This window comes from Ochotona curzoniae, unplaced genomic scaffold (assembly GCF_017591425.1).
Source record: "Ochotona curzoniae isolate NIBS_2020 unplaced genomic scaffold, NIBS_Ocur_1.0 contig_1213, whole genome shotgun sequence".
NCBI classification, from domain to species: Eukaryota; Metazoa; Chordata; class Mammalia; order Lagomorpha; family Ochotonidae; genus Ochotona; species Ochotona curzoniae.
This window is the reverse complement of record NW_024464989.1, coordinates 1-24,765: the sequence shown is the minus strand read 5'-3', so window position 1 is coordinate 24,765 and position 24,765 is coordinate 1. Positions and strand designations below refer to the sequence as shown.

General features: G+C 43.7%; 1 protein-coding gene across 2 annotated transcripts; it reads right to left on the bottom strand.

Annotated features, from left to right (window-relative positions):
* Positions 1 to 797: 797 nt before the first annotated feature.
* On the bottom strand, positions 798 to 23,530 carry LOC121167007 (CASP8 and FADD-like apoptosis regulator). 2 transcript variants are annotated; one of them, XM_040996366.1, is made up of 7 exons: positions 23,310 to 23,530; positions 22,418 to 22,503; positions 19,025 to 19,079; positions 15,707 to 15,756; positions 14,952 to 15,033; positions 2,216 to 2,708; positions 798 to 947 (listed from the first exon to the last, which is right to left on the bottom strand). In XM_040996366.1, exons 1-7 carry the CDS (start codon positions 23,419 to 23,421, stop codon positions 815 to 817), a joined length of 1,011 nt encoding a protein of 336 aa, XP_040852300.1. In that variant the 5' UTR covers positions 23,422 to 23,530; the 3' UTR covers positions 798 to 814. The 2 variants fall into 2 exon arrangements, with proteins under 2 accessions (XP_040852300.1, XP_040852290.1); XM_040996356.1 differs by having other exon boundaries at positions 22,418 to 22,524; positions 23,310 to 23,529.
* Between the last annotated feature and the right edge of the window lie 1,235 nt (positions 23,531 to 24,765).

Genomic DNA, 24,765 nt, shown 5'->3' with positions numbered 1-24,765 from the left:
CACCTTGTCTGGAGGGGACTGACAAAGCCACAAAATCTGTCCAATCATTAACCATTCCATTCCAATAGTTTCCTTCCAACACAATTAACACAGGGTTCTGGTTCATGAGGCCAAATATACACTTCACTACCTACTGGTGTCCTTAAGCTACAGGTGAAGAAATCTTTTTTTTTTTTTTTAAAGATTTATTTTATTTTTATTGGAAAGGCGGATATACAGAGAGAAGAGACAGAGAGGAAGATCTTCTGTCCGATGATTCACTCCCCAAGTGAGCACAACGGCCGATGCTATGCCGATCCGAAGCCAGGAGCCAGGAACTTCTTCCAGGTCTCTCACGCGGGTGCAGGGTCCCAAAGCTTTTGGGCCATCCTGGACTGCTTTCCCAGGCCACTAGCAGGGAGCTAGATGGGAAGCAGGGCCGCCAGTATTAGAACCGGCGCCCTTATGGGATCCCGGGTGTGCAAGGTGAGGACCTTAAACACTGCGCCATTGCAACGGGCCCTACAGGTGAAGAAATCTTCAGGCACCCAAGGCATCCTCCACAAATGAAGACACCAACAAAACTACTTTGCAAGAGAAATAACTGTCCCTTCACTGTTTTAATTCTTTCTGACACAACATGGCAACACATATGAAAATAAACTTTTTTTTTATAAAGATTTATTTATTTATTGGAAAGTCAGATATACAGAGAGGAGAAGAGACAGAGAAGATCTTCCGTCAACTGCACCAAGCACCTCTATGCCTGTGAGAAAAGCTCCCATTCCCTAGAGAGGGACATAGTGGCATTCAGTGCATTTGAATTGTTTTTTGGTTAAGAAAGGATGAGTTGTTTTCGCAGAGTATGCTGCAGCAAGACATGGTACTTCTTCTTAGCAGGAACTTGACTGTTCCAATCACACACTTTGCTGTTGAGTTCAACATGGAGGTCCAGGAGTGGGCGTTTTCTGGAGGTAAGAAGAAGTGAAATGTTAATGCCACGATAATATCAATGAGAAGACAGAATGTCATGATGGTAAAAAAAAAAATGTAAGTGCTTTGGAACTGTTCCTTTTTAAACACTCTATAAGCTACTTTGTGAATGATTTAAACAGGCTGACATAGCTTTGGCTCAAGAGACGCAGTCCCTTTGCACAAAGGGCAGCTAAGTTTTACTCTGGGAATACACCATTCACATGACACCCCACCTGGATCATTATGGATATAAAAGGCCAATCCTAAAGGATCAGGTTGCTCCTCCTACAGCAACATCATTATTAGGCAGAATGAGGAGAAAAGACTATGAGATCCATTCATGGGGTTGTCACAACCACACCCAGAATGCATTTGATAAGTAGCTTGGAAACAACCAAATTATAATTAGGAGTCAATGGAAAAAAGCCAGTTAATCTTATAGTTGAGGTACACTGTGGCTTCCATTAGCTTAAATAAAAAACAGATCGCTGATGTTTCCCTTAGACAAGTATTCTTTAAGTTATATTAAAAATAGTTACAATGCAGACTCTTCATCCACTGGAAAATATAACTCAACAACCCCAGTGGTTGCTGAAACTACAGATGATGTCAATCCCTATATTGTGTGTATGTTTTTTCCTATATACTCATCTACCTCTATGACAAAGTTTAACTTACAAATTCGGCAGTATAAGAGATTAGCAACACAATTAACAATAGACTAGCAATAACAATATACTATGGTCAGCTTCATTTGAAATGTATAATTACTTATTTCTGGAATGTTTTCATTCCATATTCTCAAACTGAGGTTGACATTAGGTAAGTGAGACCTCACAGGAGGGATTACTGCAGAAACTCACATTCTTGGAGGCAGCCCTGTTGACTCAAGGAACTCTGCCTCCCACATGGGAGACCTGGGTTGAGTCTCCAGCTCTCAGCTTCAGCCCAGTGCCGTACAAGCTGTCACAGATACTTGGTGAGTGATTCTGCAGTATTCTCTCTCTCTTTCTGATTCTCTACCTCTCATATAATTTTTTAAAGTTTTTCATTTTGAAGAAAAATACTTAACTGATGAGCTACCACAAAATACTCATAGTTACACTGGCTCTGTATCCTATTCTTTAGGCAACTCCAATGCGGAAGAAAAATAAATCTCCTTTCCTCATTGAAGAAAAGAACATCCAACCCAGCATGGTGGGGTAAATGGTTCAAGCAGGGCAAAGATCAGGCAAAGCCCAGCCACCTCCACTGGGCTCACCTTTCTTGTCCCAACTTCTGGGAGAGGACCTGCAAGTATAGGGAAGGTGAGCTGGGCACCTGCTCCAGCAGGGACACATCCGCCGTGCACAGGCTCCAGAAGAAGTCGGCTTCACGGTGAATGGTGGAGGGTCCCAGGTGTGGCATCTTGGGTTCGGAAGTTTTCACAGCCGGTCCATCCACCTCCAGCAGGCTCTCTGACACCACATAGTTCTGGAGGAAGAAAAGCTTAGGCTTCCCTACGAGATAAGGGCACGAGTCCCCCATGAACATCTTCCGGATGTTGTGCAAGGGAAAGCCCGATTCAAACTTGTCCACACCGAATACACTCTGGGCACTTCCTCGGCTCACTAGGATACACACAAAGCTGTCATAGTCTTGATGCTTGGGTTCCCTGGCAGCTTTGTCAAGTTCGCTGATGATGTCACACATACGGAGATACTTGAAGGGCTGCACTTTAAAGCCCAGAGAAGTGAAGGTGTTTTGAAGACCCTCTGGAGGAAACAAACAGGGAGAACAATGCTGGAGTGAGCAAAGCATGAAGGGAAGTGTATCACATCTATGTGACGTTAACACTGCTCTCCCCAGTTTTAGGCAGCAGTGGTAACAGCCACCTCACAAGACATTATAAGGAGTGGGCAGCACAAATAAAGCCATACTTTGGAGTGTTACGCACACATCATTGGAACAACAATCCGCCAAGTAGGATTTCAGACCTCTCCTGGCAATGAAGACAATGACAATCACTGTAATCTAAGTCCATAGTTACACGATGTCCTTTTCCCCTTTGCCTGGCCCAAAGTGGATAGTTTAACAATGGAATTATTGACCATCTAATATTGAAGAGGTACAAAGAAGAAGCTAGCATCCTTACACCTGTTTTCAGTCATCATTATCAAGGCATTGGGAGACTTGACTGACAGGCTGCTAATAACCTATTCAATGACATTCTTTCCCTCAAAAAATATCCACGGGACAGAAAAGGCCTGGCTGTGTTATCTCCCAGCCACCGCCTCTGATGGCTCAGGTGGTTACAGGTCAGAACAAGGAGAGAATCTCTGCCAGTCCCATCAATACTTCCTTGCAGACTCACACACCTCAGAGCATACAAATCCTCTCCTCTAGGGGGCGGAAGCAAACAGGGAAACATCGCACTCTACTTGGTCTCCACTGGTTCACTTCTCCAAGCTCTCCCTTTGCTGATCTTTCCTCCCTGACCAAAGTCCTTGAAGCAAAGCATCACCAGGGTCTCTCTCCATTTCTGTGACCATGTATAGAGATGGACAAAACAAGCGTGTTCCAGGCCTCTGCCTCTTTGCTTTATCTGGGCTCCTTGGGGCCCTGGCTAGACACAGTGAGTAGAGGGCCAAAGGAACCAATCTGAGATCAACTCCATCTGAGTTTAAATCTTGCCTGCTCCCTTCTCTGAGGGCTGAACTTGCCTTTGAAGGTTGACCTCCACAACCAGACAGACTAAACTGGGGACAGGATTCCCAGGTGCCAGGAGGAAAATCTTTACCTAACAGAACAGGAGTGGGGGAGAAAGAAGACTAAAACTAGAAGCAGGGCCCGGCAGCGTGGCCTCGCCTTGAACAACCCAGGATCCCATATGGGCACCGGTTCTAATCCCGGCAGCTCCCTTCCCATCCAGCTCCCTGCTTGTAGCCTGGGAAAGCAGTCGAGGATGGCCCAAAGCTTTGGGACCCTGCACCTGTGTGGGAATGCCCGGGAGAAGTTCCTGGATCCTGGCTTCGGATCGGCATAGGATCGGCTGTTGCACTCACTTGGGGAGTGAATCATCGGACGGAAGATCTTCCTCTCTGTCTCTTCTCCTCTTTTCTGTATATCTGGCTTTCTAATAAATAAATAAATCTTAAAAAAAAAAAAACTGGAAGCAAAACCAAAAACCATGAATGACAATGACTGTGACCCAAATAAGGAAAGAAAAACCTGGGTGCTGAGTAGGGAAAGTAAAACTTGACACTGCAGAAATCCCACTTCTCCTTCTACCCACCCTGGAAATCCCTTTCTTAATTCATCCTCATTTCCGTGAGTTTCAACTGCCCTTGAGAAAATAATTTTGTGATGTAGTGAGGGAGAGGGACCATCAGGTCTAGTGGCCAGTACAGGGCTGTGACAGAGAGGTCAGGGCCAGCACTACTCAAAGGTTTGGGGACTTTGGAGGTCAAACCTCAAAGCAAAGTACAGTCAGGGACTGCAGTGGGCTCATGTATCTTGGTCTAAATGAGGGCACATTTATCTTGACACTTTCTATTAAAGTCAGAGTGTGGGATAAATGAGAAACGGAGAATGCTACTCTGCTTTACTTATGAGTATCCTCAGTGAGCCCAGGTAGAATCACCACCAAGCACATAAGCAGAACACAAGAAGGGCATGGTGGTTTCCATGGTTACAGGGACAGGAATGAATGGGAAATGTCAGGCTGACAGGCTGAAATGGATTTCTTCACAGGAAAATAACTCAATAAACACTGCAATCTCCAAGAGAGGAACAAGTCACGCAGTCTTGGTCAAGTTTACTTGGCTTCAAAACTCATGTTAGGCTCACAATTATAAGCTACTTTATATATGTCTTTAAAAAAAGTGATTGGGGCCCGGCGCAGTGGCGCAAGTGGTTAAAGGTCCTCGCCTTGCACCCCCGGGATCCCATATGGGCGCCGGTTCTAATCCCGGCAGCCCCGCTTCCCTTCCAGCTCCCTGCCTGTGGCCTGGGAAAGCAGTCGAGGACGGCCCAAAGCTTTGGGAACCTGCACCCGCATGGGAGACCCGGAAGAGGCTCCTGGCTTCGGATCGGCATAGTATCGGCCGTTGCGCTCACTTGGGGAGTGAATCATCGGACGGAAGATCTTCCTCTCTGTCTCTCCTCTCTGTATATCTGCCTTTCCAATGAAAAATAATAAAAATAAATGTTTAAAAAAAAAGTGATTGACTGATTGATTGATTTTACTGGAAAGACAGATTTACAGAGAGAAGGAGAGAAAGAAAAATCTTCCATCCTCTGGTTCACGCCCCAAGTGGCTGCAATGGCCAGAACTGAAGCAATCCAAACTCAGAAACTGGAAACTTCCTCCATGTCTCCCACGTGCGCGCAGGGTCCCAAGACCTTGCGCCATTCTCTACTGCTTTCCCAGGCCACGAGCAGGGAGCTGAATGGGAAGTGGAGCAGCTGGGACACAATAAGCACCTATATGGGATTTTAGTCAGTAGGCTATCACACCAGGTCCTATATGTCTTATTTTTTTAAATATTTATTTATTTGGAAAGCAGAATAACACAAAAATTGAAGGAGAGAGACAGAGAGAGAAATAGCTCCTATTCACAGGTTCATTCCCCAGATGGCCATGATGACCAGGGCTGACTCCAACCAAAATCAAGAGCCTAGAACCCTATGCAGGTCTCCCACGTGGAGGGCAGGGGATTGAGCACTTGGGCCATCCACTGCTGCCCTCCCACGTGTACCAGCAGGGAGACAGAAAGGAAGCAGACCAGGTAGGAGTTGACATCACAATGCCAGCCACTACATGACTTCTTTATTTTTTTTTAAAGATTTATTTTTATTACTTTTTATTTGAAAGGCAGATATACAGAGAGGAGAGACAGAGAGGAAGATCTTCCATCCGATGATTCACTCCCCAAGTGAGCGCAATGGCCGATACTATGCCGATCCGAAGCCAGGAGACTCTTCTGGGTCTCACACGCGGGTGCAGGGTCCCAAAGTTTTGGGCCGTCCTCGACTGCTTTCCCGGGCCACAGGCAGGGAGCTGGAAGGGAAGCGGGACTGCCGGGATAGAACCGGTGCCCATATGGGATCCCGGGTGTGCAAGGTGAGGACCTTAACTACTTGTGCCACCCCGCCGGGCCCCTACATAACTTCTTTGTAAAACACAAATCACTACTAGTAGTTTCTTTTGTATGAACCTTTTTTAAAAAAAAGATCTGTTTTATTTTTATTGGAAAGCCAGATATACAGAAAAGAGGAGAAAAGACAGAAAGGAAGATCTTCCAACCATTGACTCAATCCCCAAGCAACTGAAACAGCCAGAGCTGCGCCGATCCAAAGCCAGGACCCCGACTCTCTTCCGGGTCTCCCTCATGGGTGCAGGGTACCAAGGCTTTAGGTTGTCCTTAACTGTTTTCCCAGGCCACAGGCAGGGAGCTGGATGGGAAGCAGGGCTGCTGGAATTAGAACCAGCAGCCATATGAGATCCCGGCACTTGCAAGGCGAGGACTTTAGCCACTATTATTATCATTAATAAACATGTCAATTGCATGTCAAGAGAAGTTTCTGGGGGAGGGTGCTGTGGTATAGTAGGTTATCCAATGTCTGCAATGCCAGAATCCTACAGGAGTGCTGGTCTGAGTCCCAGCTGCTCCATTTTCAATCCAGCTACCTACTAAGGGACCTGGGAAGGCCACAGAAGACAATCTTGGACCCATGGAAAATCTGTGTGGAGTTCCTGGCTCCTGGCTTTCCAAGGCTGTTGCAGCCATTTGAGGAGTGAATCAGGGCCCGGTGGCGTCGTAGCCTAGCGGCTTAAGTCCTCGCCTTATGGGCGCCGGTTCTAACCCCAGCAGCTCCCTTCCCATCCAGCTCCCTGCTTGTGGCCTGGGAAAGCAGTCAAGGACAGCCCAAAGCCTTGGGACCCTGCACCCACGTGGGAGACCCAGAAGAAGTTCCTGGATCCTGGCTTCGGATTGGCATAGGATCGGCCGTTGCGCTCACTTGGGGAGTGAATCATTGGACAGAAGATCTTCCTCTCTGTCTCTCCTCCTCTCTGTATATCTGCCTTTCCAATAAATAAATAAAAATAAATCTTAAAAAAAAATAAATAGGGGGGAGAATCAAGATGGCGGAATAGGGTAAGGACACGTTTAAACAGACCGAGAAGCATTTAACCAGAATGAAGCAGAGAGGACATATTTCAGGAAATACGAAAGGACAGAACAACAGCAAAGGGGTACCTGGAGACTGACAGACACAGGAAAGCAGTGGGCACAGCAGTGTGGTGTTGCAGTGAATGATCTAAACTCCATCAGCAGCCGGAACTCCATCAGCAACCAGGTGGGAAGGGACTTTGACTGGGAGCTTGGGAGGTGAACCCAGACAGGGAACAGTGTGTCCTGCTGGTCCGTTTGATTTGACCAGGAGCAGAGACAGAGCAGCAGGTCCCAGGTGGGCAGTGCGAGAACAGCAAGGATTTCATAGCCCAGTCAGCCCCCTAGAGCTGAATTGTTCGCCATTTTGCCTAAGGAGGAAAGGGCAAGGGAAAGGACTGAGCATGCTCTGAGAGGGAGTGTGCTCATTTCTGACTCGGTGAACTGCAACAACGAGGCATTCTACGGGTTCCATCCAGGGCAGGTCTGGGTAACCCTCAGATCTGTCAGCTAGCAGATCAAGAATTGTGGTAGCACGTCCGGCGCCATTTTGCGCACTGTGGCAAAAGCTTTGGGACTGCAGGGGCAACAGTGAACTGCGCATGTGCTGAGCTCGCGAGAACTCGCTGAGGTCCTGCAGGAAAATAATACCGACTGTGGCATCATACCGGTCAAAACAGGTCCGTGTGGCACCCAGACCTAGCGTCCAACAAGTTCCAAAAAGATCAGCGTCACCAACAACCTAACTAGATAGGACACCTGGTGTCTCTTTAATCCTGGAACACACTCCAACCAGAAGAGGGAGAAAGGTTGCAGAGACCACAGTGCAGCCTCAGCACGGTATCACAGGAAGTGGAGAGTGGTGAGCCAAGAGCTGGGCTGTGGTGACCACAGTGGATATCTGACATAAGAAGCCAGACCTGGAACTCGCTGGAGGTTGTGGCACAAGTGGCTGCAAGCAAAAAGTTGTGTACCAACTGCAATAAGTAAAATCGCATTTAGACCTGTGGGTGACACAGCTTAGAAACCTGCCCCAAGAAGAAGACTCTGCTAACCAGAAGTACAATGACCAAGAGCAAAAGAAGAGACAAAGGCACAATGAATATTACTGAAAACTCCCCTGCAAAGGAGCAAAACCCTATGCCAACCTCAGAGTTCACTGAGGAAGACATTGAGAAAATGGGGGACACAGAATCCATAAGACTCATTTTAAAGATTCTGGTAAAAAATGAGAAGTTAATGCAAGAGTTCAAAGAATTTAAGGAAGCAGTAAAGGAAATCAAGGCTGGTATATCAGAAATTAAGAACACAGTAGAGCAAATTACAAGTACAGTGGAGAGTCTCCAAAATAGAATGAAGCAAGCAGAAGAAAAAATCTCAGAATTGGCAGATATCTCCTGTCACCAGGGGGAAGCAAACAAAAAGCTGGAAGCAGAGCTGGATCAGGCCAAAAAAAGTATTCAAGAATTGAAAGACACTATTAAGAGGCCAAATATAAGAGTTATGGGAGTCCCGGAAGGTGCAGAAAGAGAAGCTGAGTTTGCAAATGTATTTAAGGAAATAATCAAGGAAAATTTCCCTAATCTGGAGAAAGAATTGGGAAACAAGATCCAGGAGGGACACAGAACTCCCAACAGGCTTGATCAAAAGCGATCTTCACCAAGACATATGACTATCAAGCTCTCTTCAATTGAACATAAGGAAAAGATTCTTAAATGTGCACGTGAAAAACCTCAATTGACATATAAAGGAAGGCCAATTAAGCTCACAAGAGATCTCTCACAGGAAACTCTACAGGCAAGAAGAGAATGGAGTGACATATTCCAGATTCTAAAAGGAAAAAATTGTCAGCCTAGGATAACATACCCTGCAAAGCTTTCTTTCATCTTTGAAAATGAAATAAAATTCTTCCAGAGTAAAGAAAAGCTAAAAGAATTTGCCTCTTCCAAACCTGCTCTACAAATGATACTTCAAGATGTTCTCTTGACAGAGAAGAGGAATAGCACCTACCAAAACCAAAGGCAAATGGGAAGAACATCCCAGTAAAATGACAACAGAAGACTAAATCAATGAACAACCCATTCCTAAAATGACAGGACCAAAGTACCACCTATGTATATTTAACTCTGAATGTAAATTGCTTAAGCTCAATCAAACATCATAGATTAGTAGACTGGATTAAAAAACAAAACCCATCTGTTTATTGTTGGGAGGAGACACACTCCAACAAAGATCAGCAGAAACTACATCACATGGGTTTTGTTGTCTTCTGTTGGTTTCATCTCTTCAAAACACTTTCTTCTGATTAAATCATTCAATGACTCATAAATCATGCAGTGGCATCATTTTCTTCAAGAAGCTTCTTGATTTTCACTTTTTCAGCTACACGTTATACATTTAATAGCATGTTGTTTAACTTCTTGGTGTGGTTAATTTCTTTTTTCTTCCGGAAGTTGATTTTGTTTTGTGGCTCTTCATTTAAGGGAAGATAAAGTAGTTGTGCAATGGAGACTGTCATATCTAGTAACATGTCATTTAACTTCATGGCATTGTAAATTTCTATTTTTCTTTCTATTGTTGATTCTGTATCATGACTTTTCATTTAAGGGAATGTACAGTAGTTATGTAATGGAGACTATCAACCAGATGTGAGGATGCAGTGTGGTCGGCATCTCTGCTTCCAGACAAAGATGGACTTAGTGAAACTGTTTATATTATATTTTGACAATAGGATTCTGGACTCTCTGCCATTGTCCATGCCCGCAATGATGAACATATGACTGAGTATGAAGAACTATATGTTAATAATGATATAAAGGAACTGGGGGGGGAGGGTATTGCGGAGGGAATAGGGGAATATGGAACTGTATTGTAGAATGATAGCAATAATAATAAAATGTGAAAATAAATAAATAAATAAATAAATAGGGCCGGGCGCGGTGGCGCAAGTGGTTAAGGTCCTCGCCTTGCACGCCCAGGATCCCATATGGGCGCCAGTTCTATCCCGGCAGCCCCGCTTCCCTTCCAGCTCCCTGCTTGTAGCCTGGGAAAGCAGTCGAGGACGGCCCAAAGCCTTGGGACCCTGCACCCACGTGGGAGACCCAGAAGAAGTTCCTGGATCCTGGCTTCGGATTGGCATAGGATCGGCCATTGTGCTCACTTGGGGAGTGAATCATCCGATGGAAGATCTTCCTCTCTGTCTCTCCTCTCTGTATATCCGCCTTTCCAATAAAAATAAAAATAAATCTTAAAAAAAAAATAAATAATGGGTTTATAAAAAAAAAGGAGTGAACCAACAGACAAAAGATATCTCTCTCTTGCTATTGCAAAATAATTAAATTAGTTAATTAGTTAAATCTTTTTCAAAAGTAAGATGAAGTTTACTTATGCAAGTGATAGAAATTGTAAATGTCTACTAGAAAAGTCTAAATCTTAGCCTATTTACAAAGCACAGAACATTGTTCAAGCTTTTCAAAAGCAGTCAATGTGAAAAAAAAAAGAAAGAAAAAACATTTCCTCATAAAATCTGCAAATACCATTCCTCATTCGGGAGTTTACAACACATCTACAGCTTCAGGCCAACCTCCAAAGTCCATGGGTCCACATTCCTAACAAGATTAAAAGGGCTGGCACTCACAACAGAGGCCAGCACAGGCCTGGTGTGCCAAGGGACTTGCAAAGAAGACACACCAGGACTGACCAGTCTTTTCCTCTGCCAAACAGACCAGACACAACCTCATAGCCTTGAAATTCATTTCACTCACAAACAAGCATACTGCTCATACACTTTTTGGACAAAGGAATGAATCAAGCTATAAGCACTAGGAGGATTTGCATGATCTTTTAATGAAGGTATTAGATGATACCCCAGAGTTATGGGGTATCACGTTAGACCACTGCCTGCAATGCCAGCATCCCACATGGAGTCCTAACTGCCCCTCTTCTGATCAGCTCCCTGGGAAAAGAGTGGACTACAGCCCAAGCATTCAGGATCCTGCAATCTGTGTGGAAGATCCAGATGGAATTCCAAGCTCTTGGCTTTGACCTGGTTCGGGCCTGGCTCCTTCTGCTGTTCTACTCCACAAATGGCTGCAACAATCATATCAGGGCCAGGCAAAATCAGAAGATTGGATCTCCATCTGCATCTCCCACATGGGTGGCAAGGCCAAAGAATTTGGACCATTTCTTCTACTTTTGCAGGTGCATAGGCAGTGACCTAGATGAGAAGCAAAGCAGCTGGCATTCGTGTGGGATGGCAACATTACAGGCAATAACTTAATGGAGGTATTTAATAAATTATATCCACTAATCATTATCACATCAAGTTAGTCTTTATCGTTCACTGCTTCTTTCAAAGTTCTATTTTAACTGGAAATTATTTTGTCTGCCTCAATGTTATTTGCCTTCTGCATTCATTAACCATATGGCAAAGTGACACAGATAAAGGAAATGCCACATAATCATTCTTGATAGTGTTCTGCTGATAAGATGGAACAGAAGAACTAAAGTACAGCATCAAACAAAAACCACTTTGTACTCAAAACAGGGCTCTAGGCTAGAGTCCTTTGTGGGGGGAAACAAGGTCCCTAGGAGAGGAAAATAAAGAGCTGGAAGCTTGGAGAGTGTGGGAAGAGGGGATGGCATCTTTCTACTTCACAACCAGGAGGAGTACCCTGCTGCTTGGAGTCTCAGCTGGTATCTGCTTCACTGGTAAGAAGCCCAGTGCCAGGGAAGTACTGTCGGGCTTGTCACTTGCTCATGAGTCCCCTGGGCCTGGGAGATGTCCCAAGCCTAATTATTTGTTGTGTTCCTTAAGACAGAAAGAGTTGGGTCTGGCGCAGTGGCCTTGCAGCTAAAGTCCTCACCTTGCATGCACCTGGATTCCGTTTGAGCGCCGGTTCTAATTCCAGCAGCCCCACTTCCCATCCAGCCCCCTGCTTGTGGCCTGGGAAAGCAGTTGAGAACGGCCCAAAGCCTTGGGACCCTGCACCCACATGGGAGACCTGGAGGAAGTTCCTGGCTCCTGGCTTCGGATTCAGATTCACATGCACGGGCTGTTGCGGTCACTTGGGGTGTGAATCATAGGAAGGAGGATCCTCCTCTCTGTCTCTCTTCCTCTCTGTATATCTGATTTTGCAAAATAAATAAACCTTAAAAAAAAAAAAGAGCTGGAGCTCATAGAACTCAAATTCTCAGGGGGGAGGCTGTGCTGAGCACCCGGCAGCCCCTCTCCGGCCCATGCTTGCCCAGTACTCCATCTTCAAGATGTTGAACTTGCAAGGACCTACTGCCTAGAACTTCTCTTCTCATTCTTGGGGCTCACATACACACTCATCAGTAGCCACATAAGCAGAACACAGAGGTACCAATACACACGCAGCCAACACATGCTCACTTCCTGGGCCAAAGATAAGGGGCACAAACTCCACTTCCAATTCTACACTCCTCTTGTAGCTTTCTCTCTGATCAGTCTCTTTGCTCTGTATCTCAGATTTCATACTTAAAATCTCCTCTGTTGTGGCCATTCAGATTGATGACTAACAGGAATAGATCCCAAAAGGTTGCCCCTTATTATAATCTCTCAGGTTATCAGCCTCCATTCCAGTGTGATGCAGTGTGTGGGGATGTGGTCCCACCCTGGCAGCCCATGCAGATCTCTAGTCCCCGGATTCTCGACCTCTTACTTGTCTGAGGCCAGACTCCACAAAGCAAGCCAAAGCCACAACAAGTGCTTGCTGAGGATTTGCAAGTAAAATTAAACAAGCAAGGGCAGGTGGCTGAGCTGGTGGTAGAGCTGCCATCTAGAATACCAGCAACCCTCATGGGACTATCTGGGTTCAGTTTCTAGTTCCAGCTCCTAATTCTGACTTCCCGCTAATGAGCACCCTAGGAGGCAGCAGAGACACTGAAGTAGTTGGGTTCTCATTACACATATGGAGACCTGGATTGAATTCCTAGCTCCTGGCTTCAGCACAAGCAGCCACTGCCAAGCACCTAGGAAGTGAACCAGTGGATAAGAGTGGTCTCATGAATTCACTCTCTCTCTCTTTCTCTCAAATAAATTTTTAAAAGTAAATAAAGGTGGGCTGGTGCAGTAGCCTAGTGGCTAAAGTCCTCACCTTATATGAACCAGGATCCAATATGGGTGCTGATTGTAATCTCAGCAGCCCTGCTTCCCATCCAGCTCCCTGCTTGTGAATTGGGAAAGCAGCTGAAGACGGCACAAAGCACTGGAACCCTGCACCCACATGGGAGACCCAGAAGAAGCTCCTGGCTCCTGGCTTCAGATTAGTGCAGCTCCAGCCAATCTGACTTCCAGCCACAGTCCTAAGCGTTTTACAAATATGGACTCCCTCACTCTGCCCAGCCTTGCTAAAAGGTAGGGCCTATTATTAATTTACTTTATTAAAAAAGAAATTGAGTACTAAAGTGTCTTGAACAGTTGCCCAGAGTCACGAACTATGATACAAGGAAGAGCTGTTCATTCCATCCCCTTGTCGTCATGCCCCAGCCCTGCTCATGCTCCTGGAATGCAGAGCCTTCCACCACCCCAGCCTGCAAGGGACCCCAACCCAGTGTGGAAACATGCATGACCTGTGGATCCAAGCCACAAACGGCAGTTTTCCAGGTCACGGCCAAGGACACTTTTATCTTTTGATTCTCCCTAAAAGAAAAAGGTAACAAGCCCAACAGACAGCATCATGTGCTCTTGGGAGTGTCAGCACTGAGGAATGTGACAAAACTGACTGCCAGCACGGATGGAGGACAGTCTGAGAGGAAGTGACTCACTGAGTAAATACATCCCCATTCATACTGTGTACTGATGGCCAGCATGGACAGGGCACTTATCTATGGCTGAGATGAGGACATTTCTCACTAACAAAATATAGGGTCACACTAGAAATCCTGGGAAATTCAGTCTCATATTTGTTCACTTCTCTCAGACACTCTTCCTAGAAACCCAGTGATAACATTTTACGTGATCTTAAAAGATATTCTGATGTATTCTAAGAAACTGCTGAGAAATTAGAAAAATTTGGAAAAATGATGATCAATCTTTCTAAGGAAGAGATAAATAATTAAACATTGTCATTCTTTTGATACCTTGCCCGTTTAAGTAAGGCATCCAAATACAAACAATAGTGACAGACTGGTGAAACAAACTCAGGCCAAAAACCAAAGTAAAGGACAGGAAACCCAAGTGACACCCAAGCGGATCAGATGATGTCCAGCCCTCTTAGTGAACATACATCAGTCTCATGTGCTAATGTCCCCACATTCACAGTCCACAGGTAAGCCACGGGGCACCTGAGAAAGTCTGAAGTCAGAGGGCCTCCCACACTGCAAACGTCCCCTGGGTCTCAAGACTCTACCCTGCCCCACCATCTAGGATGCAAATGCAGGATCGCAGCTCACCAGCTCTCCTACATCATCCAGCAGGTGCCAGAGATCAGGCTACATATTCCTCAAATCAGTTCACTCTCCTGACACTGGACTGGACCAACTAATCCACATCCTCTGAAGTCAGCTGGGGACAGTGACTACATTCCAATCTAGCTTCAGAGCAAGTCATCACGAGATCCTCACACATCCTCTCTACCATCCTCCCATCGGACAATGGACCCTGCAGAGGATTCAAGGCTTCAGATGAGGATTAAGCTACTCAATGGCCACATGGACCAAAGTTCACGCAATCCAGTCTACACTGGGCTGTGACATACAGGAGGAGACACACGTCACTGTCTGCTGTGATGTGTTAGGGCAGCTGGGGTTAATCACACACGATTAGTCTGTTGTAACCTCAGGTGGGGACTTCTGTTAACCTTTTGCTTCCACACATACCTATGTTAGTGCCGATGCAATCAATTATCAGGCAGATTCCCAGGGGCTTGCTCCGCATCCTGTATCTCTCTTCTGTTAGGTGCTGGAATGGAAGGCATGGGTTGTTAAATACTCTACATACTGCTCTACTTTCGTAAGTTCCCCCCATCCAACAGCTTTTCAACTGAATTTCCTTAAACACCCCTTCAGCAGGTGAGTCACCATGAAGTCATTGCAACTGACATTTTCCTTTAAACCAATTTGTCCACTATTAAGGAAATGTGCTTAAGACTAATGAACTATTCCAATTTCTTCAACAAAAATTTCAGTCTCTTTATGCATCCTTGAGCTTTGTAGGATAAAAGTAATTTGAAACAAAAAAGGTTCCTATATCGCCACATGAAGCTGAAGCAACACAAGCGGTCTCTTGCCAAATCAGTACAAAGTGTGACCTTCTGTGGCCTCTTATGGAGAAAAGGCATCACCCCAAACAAAGGTTGGAATATGTGAAAGTTCAAAGTCATGTGGCTGCCCACTCATGGGCTCAGCAATCACTCAGCTGGATGGCACTTCAGAAATTCCCTGTGTTCCAAAGATCATTGTTGCATCCACTTTAATCTCCTTCCTCTTCACCACATTCAAGGTCCCCTGCTCAGGGAGCTCCTGATGTCTCATTGTCACAAGGAACTCTTCTCACACAGGTCATTTTAAAGTCACTGTTCTGCACCCATACTGTGCATTCCACACAGGACCAAATCAGCTCATTTACACCATACCTGAGGCACCGAGGCTCCTGATTCCTGAACGGACTTCTTCACCGGCCTTCCTGAGGATGAGAGAGCAGTCATGTAGCAGGCTGCAGGAGACCTAAGCCCACACCCAAGCTGCCCGAGGGTGTTGACATCACATGGCTTCTTTTCCCTCATTTCCACAAGGATTTCTTCCTTCCTCAGCTCTTCTCAGCCCCAAGCTTCCAAACTAAAACTGAAGAACCTGGAGTTGGTGCTATAGTGTAGCAGCTTAAGCTGCCAGCAACCCATATGGGGACCAGTGTGAGTTCCAGTGGCTACACAGCCAGTCCAGCTTCCTGGGAAAGCAGCAGAGAATGGCCCAGGGCCTTGAGTCCTCAAACTCATATGGGAGAACCTGGAAGAAGTTCCTGGTTCCTGGCTTCTGCCTGACCCAGCCCTGGCCATTGAGGCCATTTGGGGAACAACCCAGCAAATGGAAGATCTGTCTCCCTCTCTCTGTGTTTCACTCTCAAATAAAAATAAACTAAATGTTTACAAACAGTACAGAAGAACCTAATAAGAAAACACAAATCCACATTGCAACCCAGAGGCTAAGTGGAAACCATACATTTTTAAAAAGCAAGTGCAAGAATCCTTTCCATGTCTCTTCCCATACAAGGAACAAAAAACAGCGATTAACTGGCAGAATAGACTCAGGACTTTGTATTGGGCAGAGTCCCTAGTAACCTCACCACCCAACAGTCTTGACAGCTTCCTCCAGCGAGCCAAAGTCACAGATGACACCCATGGGGAACAGTTTAGGGTGGAGAAATGGAGGTGCATGTGAGCTGGCCCCTCAGAACAGATGACCAAAGCCCCACAATCCAGGGGCACGAGGAGACAATGAGGGAACTTCGTTAGTGGCAAGTTAGAAAATAGTAAGACCAGCCAATATAGAGGAGCCAAACGCAAATTTGGCCAGATTACAACTTGACTAGCTGAGGGAAGTGGAGTACACCAGTTTTAGAAACCACAAAGTGGCTGGCTCAAACCCTAGCACTGTGTCCTAACAAACTCTGTGATCCTCTTCAAATTTCAATGGGTTACTCAACTGGAAACGGAAGTACTAACATCTGCCTGTAAGAGCATTGTAAAAGGAGAACTGGCAAAGGAAATGCCCATACTGGTAATGCTTAGGAAAAACGAGCTTGTGAATGCTTTTGCTGGGTAAGTTAAGAGTTTTGTTATTTTTTTAAGGGTAGTAGCCTATATCCTGTACTGAACATTCTATTTCTAGAAGTCTATTCTAATTATAAACATGAGTACAAAAATGAATGTTAGGCCCCAGTGTGGTAGCCTAATGGCTAAAGTCTTCGCTACAACCACTAAGATCCCATATGCGCAGTGGTTCTAATCCTGGCTGCCCTACTTCCCATCCAGCTCCCTGCCTGTGGCCTGGGAAGGCAGTCAAGGATGGTCCAAAGCCTTGGGACCATGCACTCCTGTGGGAGACCTGGAAGAAGCTCCTGACTCCTGGCTTCAGATCAGCTCAGCTCCAGCTGTTGTGGCCACTTAGGGAATGAGCCAAGAGATGGAAGATCTTTCTGTGTCTGACTTTCCAATAAAAAAAAAAATCTTAAAAAAAAAAGTCTGTGTCTCCCTGAAAACATTTCTGACTCTGCTTTTCAAATAAATAAATCTTGTTTTAAAAAAGTATATATTTGTAGGCATATACTCACGCATATATACATACTTAAACATAAAAGAGTCTACAGGTACTGTCTCTGACATTTAGAATTAAGAGAAAATCTCACTTTACCTTTTGTACTTTATCATGAATATTCACAAAATAAGCAAAACTTACAAAATAATCTTTGTGACATATCTCATTTTAAAAGTATTTAACAAAAGCTCGATAAGTTTTACTTATCATCATCATAATCTTTCAGTTGAAATCTAGTGAGAGGGCCTGGCACAATAGAATAGTGGTTAAAGTCCTTGCCTTGAATGCACCAGGATCCCATATGGATACCGGTTCTAATTCCGATAGCTCTACTTCCCATCCAGCTCTCTCCTTGTGTCCTGGGAAAGCAGTCAAGGACTGCCCAAAGTCTTGGGACTCTGCACCCACGTGGGAGACCCGGAAGAGGTTCCTGGCTTCAGATTGGCTCAGCTCCAGCTGTTGTGGTTGCTTGGGGAGTGAACCATTGGATGGAGGACCTTCCTCTCTGTCTCTCCTCCTTTCTGTATATCTGCCTTTCCAATAAAAATAAATAAATCTTTTTTTAAAAAAAAGACATCTATTGGCAAATCCAAATTCATATGAATACCTGTTTCGAATAGCTTAAATTCCCATAAGACTAAGATCAAATTCTCAGAAGCTTTTTATTAGTAATAAATAAATCAAGTCCAAGAAACTGCAGGTAAAAGTTTTCTAATAAGATCACCAAGTGTTGGTAGCCTAAGTTATATTCCACCTATCGTTATATGAGCAAGTGTATATTGGCCATCAGGTTTAACTAAATAAATAAAAGAAATATGATATAACTTACAGTATCTATTCACTTCTTAGTAGTCTTTGCTAGAGCAGAATGACAGGTACAAACTGTACCACCCAGCTCACCTGGACAAAATGCTGCCCAGATTCCAGGGGCAACAGCGGCCCATCAGCCCACCAACAGGATAGTGATCGGGCGTGGGGGCCATCACCGCCTTCATCCACATCACACAGGTGCCCTCCAAGCTGCCAGCCAGCAGCCTGCCAGACAATGCTTCCTGGCCCAGTGAGGCACAGCCTCTGCCCCTTCAGTGTGTGACTGAGTCTCTGGCCACATGCTGATCATTCAACACAAGTCCCGGAAATAAATGTCTACAAGATGACACCCTGGGTTCAAGAGCAGACATTTTCCCCAAGAGAAGACAGAGGTCCTATGGGTAGGAACGACCAAGGTTTTCTATTGTGATTCTTCTTTTTTCTTTCTCTTTGGGAGTATCATCTATCCTTTAGCCTTATTCCGTGAGAACCTGTTGACCTTCCTTCTTACTGCCACTCAGTATTTGGTTTAACACAGTTTATTATCATGATCGGATTACTATTTAACACAGCCTGGTTATAGCTTCATTTCAGGAATAAACATAACATCTCTTGGAAACAAAATCAAGATGATAAAAATAGAGCAAGCTGGTGTTCACATTTAAATAAGTGTATCCCATTGATACCTAGGAAAGCCAGTAAATGTGCTTGAAAAATTAATTAGAATATTTAGATACAGGAAACTGCCAACCGTAAAAAGGCAACATTATGTACTTGAATTATCAAGCATTTACAAGGAAGGAGTAACTATAAAGAAAATTTGGTCTTACTTTGAATGCCAAGTTGTTCCACAAGCCTTTGGTCTTTAATTCTTCCATTCTGTAGCTTCAAACAGAAAGAATAAGGTCACATTGCCTGTGAGTTTCCTTTTTAGAGGCACACACTATCTCACCTCTTTAAATATCTCAATAGGATTCTTCCTCGGGGAAAAACATAAAAATACCACCTTCACAGTTAAGTTGCCTAACAAAGAACAACAAGTAGTCTAAATTCCATAAGTCCCATCTTATTGCCAACAAACAGATTACTTTTTCTAAAAAGCAAAAAAATGCAATCAACATATAGATATACTAAATCAGCATATTAGAATGTTTCAAAACAACTCAATAAAACCAAATGTAATAGCATAGTTGCTACAGGAGTACCAAAACTGAAGCGACTTTTTAAGGCGTGAGATTGACACCTTATTCCTTTAACACAGGAATGAAGTGTAGTATGGTCATGAGTGGGAGCTAAAAGTCAGACACACCTGCTTCTGACTCCTGATTGTGCCTCTTCCCAGTTAGGAAACCTCGAGCAAGTTATTCACCGGCTCCAGGTCTGTCTCCTCATCTGTGAAATGAGGACAATGGGCCCAGCATTGTGGTGCAGCAAGCACAGCCACCACCCGCAATGCCAGCATCCCATACAGATGTACATTCACTTTAACACACTATCAGAAAGAGAAATGATCATTTTCCATTTTCATTATCATTTATGGCCAGTCTGTATTCTTACTAAAGTAGGGATTTTTAAAAATTTTATTTGTTAAGCTTCTTATTTGGTGAAATATTAAGGTTTTTTGCTGTAGTGTAAATTTAAAATATGCTACCTCAATAACAAAGAAAGAATGAAAGAAAGGGATTAGGAAAAGGGAAGCAGGGAAGGCATAAGGGAGGAGGAGGCAATACCAGCACATTCTTACACTTGATCTAAATCATACTGAATCTGCTAAAAATTAAAGTTAAAAAATTTTTAAAGAGAGAACTACAAATCAAGGCTACATTTTAAAGGCAGTATTGCAGCATCATACAAACTTTTTGTTCAGTAATATCTTGGTAACCTGTGTCATATAATGCTGTTTTATTTTTTTTATAGCATTGTTTGAGTTAACACCTAGGTATTCATTGCTTAAATCTTGTGGGGGAATTCACCAAATTCATATGCCACAGTGCTTGCTCTCCAAGTGAGGGAGTGACGAGGGATACACTACATGGAGCAAATTTCAGTAGAAATTGATACATGACGTATATGAGTTCCCAGAGACGATGGACATGCGTAACTTCACATTCAAAACAGAAATAGAGTGTAAGAACATATGACAGTTTTTAAACTAATGACGACAGCATAATCTCTATTAGGTAGACTAGAACAGACAAAACTCAGAAAATCTGAATGTGAATCCAGATTAGTCTCATGATTTGGTATCATGGAGACTCAGAGAAAATAAAGCCTACATTATTTTTTTTTTAGAAAAAAAAAAAGATGTATCTAAGCTATTATCTGATTCCTGCATGGTTTGTCAGCTGTATACTGGCAGAGCAGGACTCGGTCAGCTAGTAGAAGTAGACAATCACCTAATGTTCTTTGTGCCTAGGTCTGCCTGCTATGTTCCGTGAGGATGCTGGCAGTATAATCCTTAACATCACTTTTCCTTCGATTTTTTTTTAAGATTTATAGAAAGAAGAAGAGACAGAGAGACAGATGTTCCAGCTGCTGATTCACTCCCCGAAGTGGCTGCAAGGGCCAGAGCTGAGCTGATCCAAAGCCAGAAGACAGGAGCTTCTTCTGCGTCTCCCACATACATGCAGAGTCCCAAGGCTTTGGACCATCCTCTACTGCTTTCCCAGGCCTCAAGCAGAGAGCTGGATGGGAAGTGAAGTAGCCAGGATACTAACCATCTCGTATATGGGATTCTGATGCATGCAAGGCGAGGACTTTAGCCACTAGGCTACCATGCCAGACTCCCTTAATATCATTTAATCTCTCAAATTCTATTGCTCAGTGATATCTTTTTAAGCTCATATCCTCCAAAAAGCCAGTGATGTTACAGGAGTTACTAATGTTTTCATAGCATCATTTTATCAAAGGGTTTATAATCTAACCATGAAATTATACTCTGGCCTAATTCCTCATTATAAATTCAACAGAACTTTTTGTGGAGATAATGATAAATTTACATAAAAAATAATTTTACAAGACAAATGATCAACCCAAGAAAACTTCTGAATATACGTGGTAGTGCCTAAATCTATCACAACAAATGTAAATGACTATATGATATTTATATCAATGAGCTACAACAAAAGAACTTTCATCCCTCAATAACAAAATAATTCTTGCTGAGTTAAAACAAGCTCAATAAAAAGCAAACGCATGAAGATAAGCATACGATGATACTTATTTTCCATCATCATTTATAATGACATACGCAAACAGTAGACACATCAACAAGAAAGGGTTAAATATGTGTACTCTTTCTAAGAGATGCAATTACACTCAGTCACTAAAAATAATGAGAAACAGTTTTGAATGAATCAGAATGTTGTACTACCGTTTGTATAAAAGAAACGAAAGATATGACCACAGACTATCACTTGCAGATTACAGAAGAAGCTGCTTAACAATGCTTGCCTCTGGGAAAACACTTTAAGGAATGGTACAACAGAGGTATGCAGGAAAAAAAAAAAAAAGAAGTAGGCAGGAAAAAAAACTTTTTTAAAAAAGCTCTTATGATACTTTAAATTTTTTTGTCAATAGGCAATTTCTATGTATTTAAAAGTTAAATTTTGGGGCCTGGTGCGATAGCCTAGTGGCTAAGTCCTCACCTTGCATTCACTGGGATCCCACAGAGGTACAGGTTCATGTTCCAGCTGCTCCACTTCCCTTCCAGATCCCTGGAAAGGCAGTAGAGGATAACCAAAGCCTTGAGATCCTGCACCTTTGTGGGAGACCAGTAGGAAGCTCCTGGCTCCTGGCATTGGATCAGCTCAGCTCCAGCCATTACAGCCATTTGGGGAGTGAACCAGCAGACAGAAGATCTTTCTGCCTCTTTTTCCTGTATATCTGTCTTTCAAAAAAAAATTATACTTTCAAAGAAAAAATAAACAATGAAAGTTAATATAACTACACAAAAAGACATACATTCAAACATACAAAGAAAAGAGACCAGAAGAAAGTACAACAAAATATGAACAGTGGTTGTCTTTTGGACACAATGGACTTAGTTTCCTCCTTTTATAATTCTCTATATTCTCCAAATATATCAAAGGACACATATTAGTTTTGTAATCATAAGTAGGTATGCATATTTTTGAAACAAATATACATTTGTATCACAGTTGGTTCAGATAGTAAAATAGAGTTTAAATTGCTGGGATCCCATACATTTGCTCCAAACTTACCCTTAAGTTACATGAAGGATCTTTGAGAGTCAAGTTCAGGAGAGAGGCGTGAACACCATTGGTATAATTTGCTCCCACTCTTGGAGCTCGACAAGCAGACAAGAGGTCTGGAATTAAGATTTATGCATTACAATCAACTCTTCAACAGTGTCTCAATCTGACATTTCTGAATCTCTGAAAACACCCAAATCACCATCTCCTAAAGCACCCAAAACCTTCTTGACCACCTTACCAAATTACAAATAATGGTTCACTAAGAAGGGACTAAAAATGTCACTCCTGTTCTTGGCCTTTTATTAGTCATTTGGAGTCTGGGGGGGTAAGGGGTGCACCACTGGCTCTCAGCCACGATGCTATGGAAGCAGGGAAGGGCTAACAAAGCCCAAGTCAAGGTTCAAGGTAAAGGCAGGGGAGGAGTGGGGTCGGGGGAAGGTCTAATCAACAAAGCCCATTCCATAAGGAGGTTTTATGAAAGGCAGGGCGCATGCAGGGCTGCCATGGAACCTCAATTGACTCTACCCTTATACGGAGCAGTGGTCATTAGACTAAGTATTGGAGCAAGGAAACGGGGCTCAGCAAGTACTTAAAAACCCTGAGTGCCAACAGTTCTGCCTGCCTGTGCAGAAAACAGAGGTGTAGGCTCTCTCCTGAAAGCCAGCATGACTGGAGGCATTTTGCAGATGGCTAAGGTGATGGTCATAAGGGGCAGGGGAGTCAGTCACTCTGGAATATGAAGGATCTAGAAGGATGTGATCTGGAAGCCACAGGCTACAGAGGGATGTGGGACTTCTTGTTCCACTCCACACACCCATCCAACAAATGAAATCAACCAACCATACCAAATATATACAAGGCCCTTACAAGGCCACCAAGAGTCCAAGACTATTCTTACCAGATTGCCTGTATTTCTGGATTTTTGTCTTCAGGTCTATTCTGTGGATGGTCTCTAGGCATTTTTCTAATAAATCCAGTTGATCTGGAGCAACCAGCTTTAGTTTCTCCATCTCAATCACAAGATCCAGGAAACTCTAAGAGAACCATTACCAAGAACAAATGTCAGGAGAGGTGACTAATTGGCTTCAAATGCAACCATTAGACCACATAAATTAGTAAGACATAGTCACAAGATGAATTCTTTCAATGACTTTCATGACCTGGATGTCATAAGCAAAATCTTCCTGAATTTTGCTCAAAAAGGAGATAAGTCATTTTGTGTCTTAAAGGAGCATTGTGAAAGAGCAGAACTAAAACCAAAACAATACCTTCCTCAGTTCACTCTTCTCCAAAATGCCAGACTTGCATAATACTGAATATGCTGAAGTTGCCCCCAAGAGTAGATGTGTGACATAGCTGGTTATGTAGGCTTAGGAAACCTACAGTCCATATTGAAGTGTGGGGAATCAAGCCCCACCTCTACCTTCCCACCCAGCTTCCTGCTAACCCACCTGGGAGGCAGCCAATAATGGCTCAAGTACTTGGGTTCTTGCCATCCCTGCTGGGATACCCAGATGGAGTTCCTGGTTCCTGGTTTCTGCCTAGCCCAGTTCCAGCTGTTGTAGACATTTGGGGAGTAAACCAGTGGATGAATTACCTCCCTCTGCCATTCTGCTTCTCAAATAAATCAATAAAACTTGAAAAGTTCATGGAAAATGGAACTAAAAGGTAAGTTCACAAAAAGAAAAACTACTAAATAAAGCCTTCCCTGAAAAGAGCAAGTAGAAAGCTTGGAGACAATTTTTACGAGAAAAACGCCAAAGTTAAAATTCCTAAAACATTTTAACTAAGACTTCACATGCCAACTCATTCTGTCTGACTCAAGAGTTCTGGAGAGGCTAAAGGACAGGAAGGCTCAGCTATCATTTACCTTGAATAACAGGAATTTTAAAAAGCATAGTTCAGAACCAGGCAATTGCTTTTGGTTTCATTTCCTTTGTGTTTCATATTTGGCTGCTGAAATGTTATCCTTTTTTTAGAACAAATTTGACAACTACCCTAGCCAAGCTTGACAGCAAATATCTAGGCGAATATAGACTCTAAGGTGGACTGTGTCAGCCAATGGATCCTTGGATTGGCAAAATCAACAGCATTTCAGAATTATCAAAACCACTTGAGCAGAATGGAGCATGCTCCACATTGGGAAACCTGGGAAGACATTGGGTGGGCATTCCTCATCCCCAGGTACTGACACAGGATGCTGGGTGTGGCTTCCCCTAGTCTCCCTGCTCTCCCAAGATACAGGAAGAAGAAAAACAAAAATTTAGAAACAATGATCTCATGCACTTCCTTCTACTCCTCGACCTTTCCCACCCTAACCAGTAGTTTACATAGGCAAGCATCCTTCTCAACTA

Excerpts from the sequence above, each read along its gene's own strand:
- LOC121167007 (XM_040996356.1), bottom strand. The coding sequence starts at position 23,421 with ATGGAGAAACTAAAGCTGGTTGCTCCAGATCAACTGGATTTATTAGAA. Across the intron at positions 22,525-23,309 it reads CCAGAAATACAGGCAATCTG|ACCTCTTGTCTGCTTGTCGA; the intron begins GTAAGAATAGTC and ends TCTTAATTCCAG. Across the intron at positions 2,709-14,951 it reads TTGCATCGGCACTAACATAG|AGGGTCTTCAAAACACCTTC; the intron begins GTATGTGTGGAA and ends TGTTTCCTCCAG.